Source organism: Euphorbia lathyris, chromosome 7 (assembly GCF_963576675.1).
Source record: "Euphorbia lathyris chromosome 7, ddEupLath1.1, whole genome shotgun sequence".
NCBI classification, from domain to species: domain Eukaryota; kingdom Viridiplantae; phylum Streptophyta; class Magnoliopsida; order Malpighiales; family Euphorbiaceae; genus Euphorbia; species Euphorbia lathyris.
The window spans coordinates 11,226,512-11,240,870 of record NC_088916.1 but is presented as its reverse complement, the minus strand read 5'-3'; the positions used below and the strand labels follow the sequence as shown (position 1 = coordinate 11,240,870).

The following is a 14,359-nucleotide window of genomic DNA, read 5'->3' as shown; positions in this document are numbered from 1 at the left end:
TCCATTTGGCTCCCTAAACTAAAGCTTCAAAGACAATTAAACATTGAACTATCAAAACCATCAATACTAATAAAAAATCAACAGTTGAGTCCCATTTTAAACAAAAATGATCAAATGAGCCCTCATCACAAATCATTCGGTTGAATAGTTTCAGACCATTTTCCTCAAACTCATTCTGAACCAATACAAAGATTATTACCGTCTATATCAAATAGGTATAGTTTCTGATTTTAGGATAAGATAAAAATTCAATTGGTGATTTTTGTTTAATTCAAAGACCTAATTGATAATTTTAATAGTTAAGATTCCTAATTGACGTTGAAACTTTAGTTTGGGGACTCAAAATGTAAATAGTGACAATTCTTTAACCAAAAAAATCCTTAAAATATTAATAAAACACTGGTGGTGATTTTCAACAAATTATAAATACTGCCACTTAGGGCACACCTACACAAGCAGTTGTAGAAGCTTGAATCGAACGTGAGGGGTGGGTCTTCTGTCTTCTCCGCCGTGCGGGTGGGTCACCCCTCCTTGTCGCCGGAGAACATCGGCAAAGGCAAAGAGAGTTCAAGAATCTGAGAGATCTTCTCTCAATCTGAGTTATCAAATATGGAATCCGAGATATCTTCGTTGTTGACGGATGCGATTGCGATTAGGTTACTGCAACTCGTGATTCGTAAATCAGCATCTCTTGATAGTCATGAAGCCATACAAATTTATCTTCACAACAAAATAACCTCCAACAGCTACTTGTTGGTAAATCTTTCTTCTTTTGCTTTGTTGTATTTTATGTTTGAATCGGAATGCTGAAGATCTAGTCTGAACGACAAAATTTTAAGTTTTAGCTTCTCCACAGTTTGTGTGATTTTGAACATCTGAGTTCCGATTTTAAAAAGGCCCATTTTTTTTCTGAATTTTGACAACTCGTGTTAGCTCCATTCTTTCCAAGTAAATATCACCGGGTCAACTCGTTCTAAGCCAGCCAAGGGTTAGATCTCACAATATCTTGTGCTCGAACCTCGTGGTATAGGTCCAGGTCATCTTTTAGCTTTCCCTGCAAAGGGATAAGTTCTGTTGAGAGCAGCTTGCCACAAGCATTCTCCACGAAATAGATTAGCCCACTGCTTTCTAACACAAGATACTTGAGCCCATTCTATTATGGGAGCTCTGATAAAAATTTCTATCAGAAGATGATCAGGGAGCTTCATAATTGCGTTATCAACTGATACTAGAGTGTCATTTTGGGACTTATTTGACATTAGAAGTACAATTGAAGGAACATTTTTCCATTTTCACATGGTAGTTCAGAACTGAGAGAGGCGTTTCTCTGGAAATATGTTGCTGCTCAATAGAATACCATTTGTGAATTAGAGGATTATATATGTGTTTACTTTCATCTATGTTTGCCACTTACTGGAAATTCAATTTTAGTTAGTATAAATGTAGAACTAGATGTGGATTTTGAAAATAAAGCAACCTATGTTAATGAGTGTATTGAAAATAATTGATATCCTTTTTTTGTTCATTGTTTTCATTAGTTTATGAATTGGAATTTTGATTATAGCTGTGTGTAATCTTTTAAAAATTTCCATTATGCACCATTGGCTATTTGTTAATTCAATGTAATGATGACAATGTGGTGGTTGGGTAACTATTTTCATGCTATTAACAAATGTATATTTTGAATTGATTGTTGATTTATTGGATGCAGAAACTTAAGAGTTTTGCTGAAGAAAGAGCTGGAGAACAGTGATGTTGGGGGTTTGGGGAGGATTGTACTTCCAAAGGTGAGGTTTACTGAACTGAGGGTCCATAAGAGAATTTTGAAAAGACATTAATTTTTTTTATCTTCAGAAAATAAGTAATTCTAGTGTTTGCATAATCCTACGAATTAGATAAATCAATTCAGTTGCCTGCTTTCAAGATGATTCAACTTGGTATGTTTATGATATGACTCATTTGCATAGAGAGCCACCCCCTGTCATTGTCTTATGTTTTTTTTTTTTTTACTTATTTCTATGAAGATGATGACACTGGTTGTTGTACTAGGGAGGGTTTATTAGGAGCAAGTATTGAAATTTTTGCTCTTTATAATCATCATTAATTCAAAAGTGTCATATCCAAGAGACATTCTTTACTTTTCCTAAAAGTAGGTTTCTTTTGGGTCTCCTTTGTGGGCTACAATGGTCATTCTCAAATTGGGTAAAACTTCCTTATTCATTACTAATTGGGCTATAATTTTCTTTTAAAGTATATTCTTCATACTAATATCAGCAGTTATCTGCTTCTTTACTTGCTATTATTATGAAGTGGTATGTCTCAAGGCTAGACGATTATTGACATGCACAAATTTTTGCAAATTTGTGTTATAAGCTGACTTTATAACTAATATTCAATTTGCAGTCCATTTCATCTTTGATTCATGCATTGATATTTTAACATGATTTCATTGATATTTTAATTATCTTATTTCTCTAATAATCTCATTAACATGTAAATATCAAATTTATTAAAATGACACATCAATTTGAAGGTTGAAATAGAAATTAATTTTTTGATTTTCCATTTCGAAAACCGAAAATTGGGAAAAAAAGAGAATTGGAATAGAGAAATGGAAAATGTTTTTTAAAACTGAACAAGATCTTAGTTGTGCACCATTCCTGAAACTTCAATTTCTTTGTTGCGCTTCCAATTCTCCTATTTTTTAAAAAAATTGAAGATTTAGAATTTTGAATGCATATAATTCTGAATCACAAAATTCATTCCAAATTCGCAACTTGAGAAATTTTCTGCTATTTTCTGTTCTGACCAGTTTGTGCCCTTATTCTCCTAAGGAAATGATGATATGAGGTTATATGCTGATTTAATTGGGTGGATGCTTCAGGTTACTAGTGCAGCTATCAAGTATACAAATGGTCTGATGCAGTTTGTCAAGGATTTATGGACTGAGACTAATTGTGATGGAAGATTGATCCTTCATTGTGATAGCTACAACAAAATATTCCCTAGTCCAACTCTTTTCAAAACATCAAATGCACGTATGGAATCATAGAGTTCAGGAACTGTGCCAATAAATGCAATGAACTTGGTCGAAATGTTCCTAGATTCGGTAAGTAAGTGAGAATTAGCCCCAGTTCTCATCACATTACATATGCAGGGAGTCACTAAAGGGTTTGTGGCAGAGAAAATACTTTCTGCAATGATCATTGATGAAAAATCCCTAGATTTTATGATGACAGATCTGATGAAGACATGTTTGAAAACACATTAAAAACAACTTCAAGTTTGTTAGCTTGGACAAAAACCAAGCAACGCTAGGTATTATCTAGATGATACTGCTGATGTACAGCCATTGGCAAATTCTTCAAGTTCGAAATTGAGGTGCAACACAGAAGAGCAAGTGGCTTTCGACATTGGCATTTAAAAAGGTCTAAACTGTTGCTTTTTTGTCGCATGTTTATCAATTATGATGTTTATTTTGGTATTTGAGTTAATTTGGAAAGATGATGAAAGACATTTATTTAGTAGTATTGATTCGTATATGACTGAAGCAAGAAATGGTTTTTTTAGAAAAGGAATATGTTCTAGTTGTCATATGCACAAGCTTTGACTCACTTATGTTCAATTTCCAATTCCAAATGATCATTGCTTATTTTTTTCGTGCTTTTGTGTTTTGAAAATTATAAACAGTACAGTTAGATGCAAGAATATTTCAGAATGTTAGAAGCAAGGTTGAGGACCTATAATAAGTGTTGGTTTTTGTTCAAAAATCATAAATTATGTTTAACGTTCAAAATAGAGCGTTATCCTGTTTCTTTTTTGAATTTTCATTGTTTTGTATTGATGAGATGATTATATTGTTGGTTATAGTTATGGATATTAATGGAAGATGAGATTGCAACTGATTCATCTTGCTTTTGATATTAATACTGTTTTTGAAATCTCTACTTGTTTTAATGGGAGATGAGATAGCAACTGATTCATGTGAATGCTTCTGGTTTTTATGATTACAATTACTTAAATATTCAGCTGATTCAACTGTGTTTCTGCAATAACATCACCATCTCCTCCTCCTAAGTTTGTGATTAGCACTAAGTTATCCATTTGTTGTAAATCTAATTCCAGGAAGATAAACTCCAATACGGAGAGTCACCATAGCATTCGAAATCAAGGAAGCTCTTGCAGAGGCAGGTGCAAAGCATGCTAGTTGTGTCGGTCAACTGGATGAAGCAATGGAACTTAAGCGACATAAAGAACGGGATCCACTCAGAAAGTATAGAAGAGTTTCTGGTATAGCAAAAAAAGTACGGGGGAGGCTGTCCAAAACACCACCAGTTTGGAGCATGGATATGTGTGTACAGCAGTCCCTCCCTCGCATTGAACTGGTAGAAGTTGTATCTTGTATGGACTTGGTAGTGATCTTGTATGCAACTAAATTCCCCCATTTCCTTGCAATAATAAATAGCGGATAAAAAGAATGGGCATTGGGAGCATGCATCGAACAAGCAGAGGCAAGTCACCTGAGGCTATTGGCAAATGGAAATATGATATTTTGGGCTACTGGAAAGTCTCTAAATATCTATTTTTCGAGAACTATTTTTTCGTACTGATTATCAAAAGCTCTTGATTGAGGTTTACAACGTAACCTAAGAGAGGATGAATTCTTTCACAAAGCCTACTTTCGCCTCGCCTCCTGTCGGGTTTTGACCGAGCAGATTAATTATTAACTGGTAATTAGAAAGTGTAGCATTTTCTTGTTCAGACTCTTACAAATACAGATAATGTAACTTATGTTTGTAATACAGATGTGTTTTAGGACAACTTGGTGTTGATCTCCTACTACTGATAAAAACTTGATTGTTTTTGTTGCTATTTGTTATTGATTTTCTTTCAAATAGTTATTGGAAGTTGTTTCTTGTTCATCAAAATTAACCTCTCATTAAACCTGTTCAACCTCTACCCGTATAAAATCACTTTCCCAAAATATAAGGTTGTCAATAAGCATTAACACCGAAAAATTTAATGATCAAACAATCTTTCTTCTTGCCATCTTTCTTTACTCTAAAAGAGAGACTCACAATCTAAACGAAACTAATAAACAAAAGAAAATTAACTTAAGAGATTAGCAATGAAGACTCAATCCTTTTCATTTTCTAAAAAAACAAACTGAGCTTGCACCTCTAATACCATGGTGATCTATTTTTCTTTATTTAATTCAAAATAATTATTGGGAAATAAATTGGAAGATAACTGATTCATGTTACTCTTATAATTGCATTGCTCGTTTATTGCACATAATTTTTGTCAACACATGTAATTAAGTCTTTTTTAGAGTTGTAAATATTGATCATGTTTTTTAATTTTTACACATGTTGAGCACTCAATAACAATTTAGTTATTTAAGCGGTTAGTGAATGGGTTAACATGTATGAAAATCATGGAGTCTTCAGTCATTGAACTTATTAATGTATATAGCAGGAGTAGCGGTTGTATTTCTTATTCCTGTTGTTTTTTTTTTATGGAAAGTGAAGTTCTTGGGATCACAACATAGTGTATTTATTGTTTAGTTTTAATACATTATCTTCTGAGAAATAAGAATCTGAAATTGAAATTTATCTGCAATATTTTAGAAAAATTATTGTAAATGAAATTGACTAGTGTAAATTAATGTCACTTTTGTGCTGATAAAATCAAGCTGCAGTTTTTCCTCCATAGATTATGAACTATAGGAATGTCACTTTAGTTGTTTTGTTACTACAACCTTTTATTTGTTGGGGTACTCTAAAAATGAAGATGGGTATGGGTAGAGGCAAAACCACCCCAATAAAAGATGGTTCTCGACTGCAGGAAATGCACCAACCCAAACAAACTAAACATAGTGATGTTATTAATTGCAAATTATGAATGAGTTTCCGAATGTTATAGTATGTGATAAAAAAGGATAAGGTATTAAAATAGACTTATGGGTTTTTAAGAAATATCAATTTAGTCTCTACATATAAAATAGCACCAATATAGGCTTAACGTTTAAAAACGTATCAATTTAGGCCTCGACGTTAATTTCTCCCTCCATATACCATTGACAGAACTTAACGAAGTAATATCAATGACGTGTCCACTGATTCTGTCAACTTACGCTAGGAATAGTTCCTGTGAACTTTCCGACCACAAGTCGGTGAAAGATTAATAGAGAGAAAGTATTTATATAGAGAGAGCATATCCCATTTTTAGGGTGTGATCTAGTTTCTTTATGTATATTAAGCCTCTATTTGACGTGTCAGTTATGTGAATAATTCAAACTCCATTTAGCCATACGGAAAACTGGCAAAATATCATTGTTCCTCTAAAAGTAAAATAGTTAAGAAATTATCTGTTGTGACAATTTCTATATTTATTGACATGTTAAAATAGTGACAAACTCAAAATTCTATTTGCGTTAAATGGTGTTTGAATCACCAAACTTAATGTGTTAAACATATAAATGATCAAGGGCTTAATGTCTCAATTTGAAAGACTAAAACCTTAACGTGTTAAAAAATAATTGATTAGAGGCTTAATATATACATTTAAAAGATTAAAGGCTGAATAAATGAAATTTAAATTTATGAGAAATATTTATTTTTGACGATGATGTTGGTAAACAATTTTTTTTTTAATCAAATTTGTAGGGATAATGTGTAATAAAATACGTATAACGTTTATATCCGGGAGCAATTTTGCACATAATATTTTTTTTTTGAAATCAGACATTATTAATGATAAAACGACACGTATATGAAGTGTAGATGACAATATTCATTATCGAGAAAATAGTTTTTTTTTTTTGGTTCATAAGTGTATCCACCGCCGACGGTCACTTTCGCAGATGGTTTGCACCTCTATGGGTGGGACTGCTGGCCACGGAAATTCTTTCCATTCCCAAAGGCGAGGATCAAACCCTGGACCTTTGGTTAAGGGAGGAGGAGCCTTTACCACTCTACCACAACCCCGTGGTTATCGAGAAAATAGTTTGATAAATTATAACTTAAATTGACTAAATTTATCAATATTAAAAATGAAGTTACTATTGACTGCCAACGTTAAAAGTAAAATTGCTCTTAGCTTTCAATATTAGAAATAAAATTACACCATATAAGACATTAATGATAAAATTGTTTCTAATTGTAAATTTTAAGATACTCGATTTGTTAATCTAATTTCAATTTTGATTTATGAAAATTGTAAGAGATATTAATAATCTAAGATATCAATTAATTAATAAATTTATAATTTGTATCTAATTTTAATTTTGATTTATGAAAAGTGTCAGAGATATTAATAATACAAGATATCAATTAATTAATAAATTATATATCGTATCTAATTTCAATTTTGATTTATGAGGACTGTCAGTTATATTAATAACCTAAGATATCAATTAATTAATAAATTATAATTTTGTATGTAGGTGTCAGAAATATTAATAATATAATATAAGATATCAATTAATTAATAAATTATAATTTTGTACCAATTACAGATTCTTTTAAAAAAAATTCTGAAAATATTAATTTTTTTTTTTAAAATATTAATAAAACAAAAAATAAAAATAAATATAAATACTGCCACTTGTAGGGCACACCAACACAAGCAGTTTAAAAGTTTGAATCGAACGTGAGGGGTGGGTCTTCTGTCTTCTCCGCCGTGCGGGTGGATCTCCTCTCCTTCTCGCCGGAGAACATCGGCAAATGCAAAGAGAGTTCAAGAATCTGAGATATCTCCTCTCAATCTGAGTTATCAAATATGGAATCTGAGATATCTCCACTGTTGACGGATGCGATTGCGATTAGGTTACTGCAACTCGTGATTCGTAAATCAGCATCTCTTGATAGTCATGAAGCCATACAAATTGATCTTCACAATAAAATAACCTGCAGCAGCTACCTGTGGGTAAATCTTTGTACTTTTGTTTTGTTGTATTTTATGTTTGAATGGGAATGCTGAAGATCTAGTCTGAATGACAAAATTTTAAGTTTTAGCTTCTCGACAGTTTGTGTGATTTTGAACATCTGAGTTCCAATTTTAAAAAAGCCCATTTTTTCTGAATTTTGACAACTCGTTTTAGCTCCATTTTTTCCAAGTAAAAGAGTGAATTTATAGATGATCATTTGTGAATCAGAGGATTATATATGTGTTTACTTTCATCTATTTCTGCCACTTACTGGAAATTCAATTTTAGCTATGTTAATGAATGTATTGAAAATAATTGATATCCTTTTTGTGTTCATTGCTTTCATTGGTTTATGAATGGCTATTTGTTAATTCAATGTAATGATGACAATGTGGTGGTTGATTAACTATTTTCATGCTATTAACAAATGTATATTTTGAATTGATTGTTGATTTATTGGATGCAGAAATTTATTGGTGAAGAAGGAGCTGAAGAACAGTGATGTTGGGGGTTTGGGGAGGATTATACTTCCAAAGGTGAGGTTTACTGAACTGACGATCCATTAAATTTTTTTTTTGTCTTCTGAAAACAAGTAATTGTGGTGTTTGGATAAGCCTAGGAATCAAGTAATTCTCGTGTTTGCATAAGCCTATGAATTAGAGAAATCATTATGTTGCTTTCTTTCAAGATGATTCAACTTCGTATATGTTTATGACTCATTTGCATGAAGAGCCAACCCCTGTCATTGTCTTATGTTGTTTTTACTTATTTATGTGAAGATGATGACTCTGGTTGTTGTATTACCAGGGAGGGTTTGTTTAGGAACAAGTATTGAAATTTCTGCTCTTTATAATCATCATTAATTCACAAGTGTCATAAAGCCCTTTTGTCATGTACAAGAGACATTCTTTACTTTTCCTCAAAGTAGGTTTCTTTTGGGTCTGCTTTGTGGGCTACAATGGTCATTCTCAAATTGGGTAAAACTTTCCTTATTCATTCTTTGAAAGGTCATTTGTTTATTAATAATAGACTTAATTTCTTTTAAAGTATATTGTTAATAATAATATCAGCACTTATCTGCTTCTTTACTTGCTCTTACTATAAAGTGGTTAGTATCTGAAGGATAGGCAATTATTGACATGCACAAATTTTTGCAAATTTGGGTTATAAGCTGACTTTATAACTAATATTCGATTTGCAGTCCATTTCATTCTGTTTCAGTGTTTCTGCAGCAAAATGTTGATCAAAATATGTATTCACAGTGCTGATTTCTGAAATAATCTTATTAACATATAAATACCAAATTTATTAAAATGACACATCAATTTTAAGGTCGAAATCGAAATTCATATTTGATTTTCCATTTCGAAAACCGAAAATTGGGAAAAGAAGAGAATTGGAATAGAGAAATGAAAATGTTTTCTAAAACTGAACAAGACCTTAGTTGTGCACCATTCCTAAACTTCAATTTCTTTGGTGCGCTTCCGATTCTCCTATTTTTTAATAAAATTGAAGATTTAGAATTTTGAATGCATATAGTTCTGAATCACAAAATTCATTCCAAATTTGGAACTTGAGAAACTTTCTGCTATTTTCTCTTCTCACCAGTTTGTGCCTTTATTCTCCTAAGGAAATGATGATATGAGGTTGTATACTGATTTAATTTGGTGGATGCTTCAGGTTACAAGTGCAACTATCCAGTACACAAGTAGTATGATGCGGTTTGTGAATTTCTGGACTGAGACTAATTTTGATGGAAGATTGGTCATTCATTGTGATAGCTACAAAAAAGTATTCCCTAGGACAAATCATTTCAAAACATCAAATGTACCTACCGAATCATCCAAGAGTTCAGGAACTGTGCCAATAAATGCAATGACCTTGGTTGAAATGTTCCTAGATTCGGTAAGTAAGTGAGAATTAGCCCCAGTTTTCATTACATTACATATGTAATTACTGAATTGAAGAACTATCTTTTGATTATGCAGAGTAAATGGGTGGTGGACCTCTTTCTGACAATTATTACCAAAGCATCCATAATGCAAGTACTTGAAACTGGAACATTATGCAAAACAAACACATGTTTGAAACACATTAAAAACAACTTCAAGTTTGTTAGCTTGGACAAAAACCAAGCAACGGTAGGTATTATCTAGATGATACTGCTGATGTACAGCCATTGGCAACTTCTTCAAGTTTGAAATTGAGGTGCAACACAGAAGATCAAGTGTCTTTAGACATTGACATTTAAAAAGGTATAAACTGTTGCTTTTTTGTCGCATGTTTATCAATTATGATGTTTATTTTGGTATTTGAGTTAATTTGGAAAGATGATGAAAGACATTTATTTAGTAGTATTGATTCGTATATGACTGAAGCAAGAAATGGTTTTTTTAGAAAAGGAATATGTTCTAGTTGTCATATGCACAAGCTTTGACCCACTTATGTTCAATTTCCAATTCCAAATGATCATTGCTTATTTTTTTTGTGCTTTTGTGTTTTGAAAATTATAAACAGTACAGTTAGATGCAAGAATATTAGAAGCGAGGTTGAGGACCTATAATAAGTGTTGGTTTTTGTTCAAAAAATCATAAATTATGTTTAACGTTCAAAATAGAGCATTATCCTGTTTCTTTTTTGAATTTTCATTGTTTTGTTTTGATGAGATGATTATATTGTTAGTTTATAGTTATGGATATTAATGGAAGATGAGATTGCAACTGATTCATCTTGCTTTTGATGATTAATACTGTTTTTGAAATCTCTACTTGTTTTAATGGGAGTTGAGATAGCAACTGATTCATGTGAATGCTTCTGGTTCTTATGATTACAATTACTTAAATATTCAACCGATTGAACTGTGTTTCTGCAATAACATCACCATCTCCTCCTAAGTTTGTGATTAGTACTAAGTTATCCATTTGTTGTAAATCTAATTCCAGGAAGATGAACTCCAATACGGAGAGTCAGCGTAGCATTAGAAACCAAGGAAGCTCTTGCGGAGACAAGTGCAAAGCATGCTAGTTATGTCGGCCAAATGAATGAAGCAATGGAACTTAAGCGACATAAGAACGAGGTCCACTTAGAAAGTATTAATAGAAGAGTTTCTGGTATAGCGAAAGAAACAGTTTGGAGCATGGATATGTGTGTACAGCAGTCCCTCCCTCGCATTGAACTGGTAGAAGTTGTATCTTGTATGAACTAAATTGGCCCATTTCCTTGCAATAATAAATAGCGGATAAAAAGAATGGGCATTAGGAGCATGCATCGAAGAAGCAGAGGCAAGTCTCTAAATAACTTGTGACCTCAGGCTACTGGCAAATGAAAATCTGATATTTTGGGCTACTGGCAAGTCTCTAAATATCTATTTTTTGAGAACTATTTTTCGCTCTGATTCTCAAAAGCTCTTGATTGAGGGTTACAAATACATATAGATAAGTTTCGTGTAGACAGCCTGTCCCCTCCCTCAAAATGATCCTACTTTCGCCTTGCCTCCGGTCCGGTTTTGACCTAGCAGATTAATTATTAACTGGTAATTAGAAAGTGTAGCATTTTCTTGTTCAAACTCTTACACATACAGATAATGTAACTTATGTTTGTAAGACAGATATGTTTAAGACAACTTAGTGTTGATCTCCTGCTACTGATATAAAACTTGATTGTTTTTACATGTATTTATTTAATTGTGTATAGAATCAAGGTTTACATGTGTTGATCTCCTACTAATGTAACTTGATTGTTGTTGCTATTTGTTATTGATTTTCTTTCAAAATTAAGCTCTCATCAAACCTGATCAACCTTTACCCGTATAAAATCACTTTCCCAAAATATATGGCTGTCAATAGGCATTACCGGAAAATTTAATGATCAAACAATCTTTGTTTACTCTAAAGAGAGACTCGCAATCCAAACGAAACAAATAAACAAAAGAAAGTTAACTTAAGAGATTAGCAATGAAGACTCGATCATTTTCGTTTTCTAGAAAAACAAATTGAGCTCGCAACTCTAATACAATGTCAATCTGTTTTCTTTTTATTTGATTCAAAATAATTATAGGGAAATAAATTGGAAGATGACTAATTCATGTTACTCTTATAATTGCATTGCTCGTTTATGCATGTAATTAAATCTTTTTTAGAGTTGTAAAGATTGAGTCCTTGACCATTCATGTTTACAAATTTGACTCTTGATCTTTAATTTTTATACCTGTTGAGCCCTCAATAACAATTTACTTATTCAAGCGGTTAGTGAATGGTTTAATAAGTATGAAAATCATCAAATCTTCACTCAATGAACTTATTAATGTATATAGCACCAGTAGTTGTTGTATTTCTTATTCGTGCTGCTGTTTTTTTTTTTATGGAAAGTGAAGTTCTTGGGATCACAGCATAGTGTATCTAGTCTTTAATTCTACTCTATTTATTTTGTGAATTTGGCCAATTTCTTTGTCAATAAACACACCAGCACCTTAAACCTCCAGGTACCTTCGAATTTCAAAAAATTTCATCACTTATTTGTCTAGCGGCACCAAAAATGTCATGTTAACTCATAGTCGGAAGAGATTTATGTGGCCGAATGCTCAAATTTGAGAAGCCTTTTATGCAATTTTACCCAAAAGAAAAACATGATTGGCCGTGTAAGTTAGATATTGTTTAGTTTTAATACATTATCTTCTGAGGAATGAATCAGAAATCGAAATTCATCTGCAATAATTTAGAAAAATTCTTGTAAATGAAATTGACTAGTGTAAATTAATGTCACTTTTATGCTGAGAAAAGCAAACTGCAGTTTTCCTCCATAGATTATGAACTATAGGAATGTCACTTTAGTTGGGGTACTCTACAAATGAAGATGGATATGGGCAAGGCAAAACTACCCCAATAAAAGATGGTTCTCGACTGCACGAAATGCACCAACCCAAACAAACTAAACATAGTGATGTTATTAGTTGCAAATTATGAATGAGTTTCCGAATGTTATAGTATATGGTAGAAAAGGGATAATGTATTAAAATAGACTTATGGTTTTTGGGAAATATCAATTTAGTCTCCACGTACAAAATAGCACCAATATAGGCTTAAGCGTTTAAAAAAGTATCAATTTAGGTCTCGAAAACGGATTGGACACATCAATCCTATTACTCCGTTCATTTCTCCCTCCACGTACAATTGATAGAACTTAACGAAGTAATATCAATGACGTGTCCAATCCATTCTCAAGACCTAAATTGATACTTTTTTAAACATTTCATACTTCCCAAAAACCATTGTCTTATTTTGATACCTTATCCCAGTAGAAAATTACGAGTGATAAACAAACAATCATAATAACAAAAATTATGTGTAAAAGTCATGCTTTCTACTATAAAATATTCTATGACAACAATGGGGAAAAGGATGTTTTCATCTTCTGGGAACAGTTTAATCAGTCTTTTTTGGTTTAAACTCCCATCTAGGCGAATAAATGCTTTTGGAGAACATGGTTTTATCAATACTGCATCTTCATATGCTTCTAAACGTATAGGGCATTCTCCGCAACCTCTTCACATATGCCTGTTGAGATCAAAATATTCTACCCATCAACATAAAATAATGATAAATTTCTTTAGATAAAGATGTAAAAACAAAATAATCTACTACAGTAACCTCATTATCATTCAAGGAAAATTGTTTGTAATTGTGGCCAAATACAATATTACAGTAAAGGAAACAAAAGCCTTTACAGGAAAGGCATGGAGTCCGAAATCCAGAACAAAAGGAAGAAGAAGAAGAAGAGACTTTTGGAGTCTCCTGGATGTTTACATGTTTGGGAGAAGGATAGAGTCTTAATCTGTCTGACTCAAATACAGTGAACATAATAAATCAAAGCTTGGTGACCTTTCACTTAGCCAAGGGCACAATAGTCATTTCGCAGCTTGAAGGGTATTTCAGACTTTCACCAGATCATTAGGGTTTTCTAGAAGAGCCTCATACCCTTGTGGTGGTCACTGCCTTACCCAATATTCAAACCAACTTTTTCAAATTTTTGGTAACGTAACACTAAGATTAATCATTCTTAAAAAATTAGGGTTAAATTTTCACTGCTTCATATGTTAGGACTAAATATGCACTCCACCGAAAACGTTAGAGTCAAATTCGATTCTTATCCCATTTTTTAATTACACTAAGTCCACTTTCTATAGAACTTTTAGAACCAATTTCACCTTACTCTGAGCAACTCTAATTGTCTTATAAAAGGACTAATTTGTAATTTGTCAATAGTAGCTAACCATTAGAATGTAAAAAGCCAAAACCAAGCGAGTTGCTCAATTGGGCTAAAATTTATAAATCGGATAATGACTAAATTTAACTCTAATGTTTCAACCGAAATACAAATTTAGACCTAACTTATGAAATAGTGTAAATTTAACCCTAACGTTTCTAAACAAGA

General features: G+C 32.3%; 1 protein-coding gene and 1 long non-coding RNA gene across 3 annotated transcripts; both read left to right on the top strand.

Annotated features, from left to right (window-relative positions):
* Positions 1-445: 445 nt before the first annotated feature.
* Positions 446-4,901, top strand: LOC136235262 (uncharacterized). Its single transcript, XR_010691736.1, has 4 exons — positions 446-756; positions 1,712-1,787; positions 2,885-3,428; positions 4,126-4,901. It is a non-coding gene; the product is annotated as an uncharacterized lncRNA (long non-coding RNA).
* Positions 4,902-7,642: 2,741 nt separating this feature from the next.
* Positions 7,643-11,552, top strand: LOC136235261 (uncharacterized). Of its 2 annotated transcripts, none has more exons than XR_010691735.1 (5): positions 7,643-7,929; positions 8,397-8,466; positions 9,611-9,835; positions 9,919-10,185; positions 10,873-11,552. XR_010691735.1 is itself a non-coding variant. In XM_066024854.1 (5 exons), the coding sequence occupies exons 1-4, from the start codon at positions 7,783-7,785 to the stop codon at positions 10,084-10,086; spliced, it is 606 nt and encodes a 201-aa protein (XP_065880926.1). In that variant the 5' UTR covers positions 7,643-7,782; the 3' UTR covers positions 10,087-10,185; positions 10,873-11,552. The 2 variants fall into 2 exon arrangements, 1 of the variants encoding a protein (XP_065880926.1); XM_066024854.1 differs by having other exon boundaries at positions 7,643-7,925.
* The last annotated feature ends 2,807 nt before the right edge of the window (positions 11,553-14,359 follow it).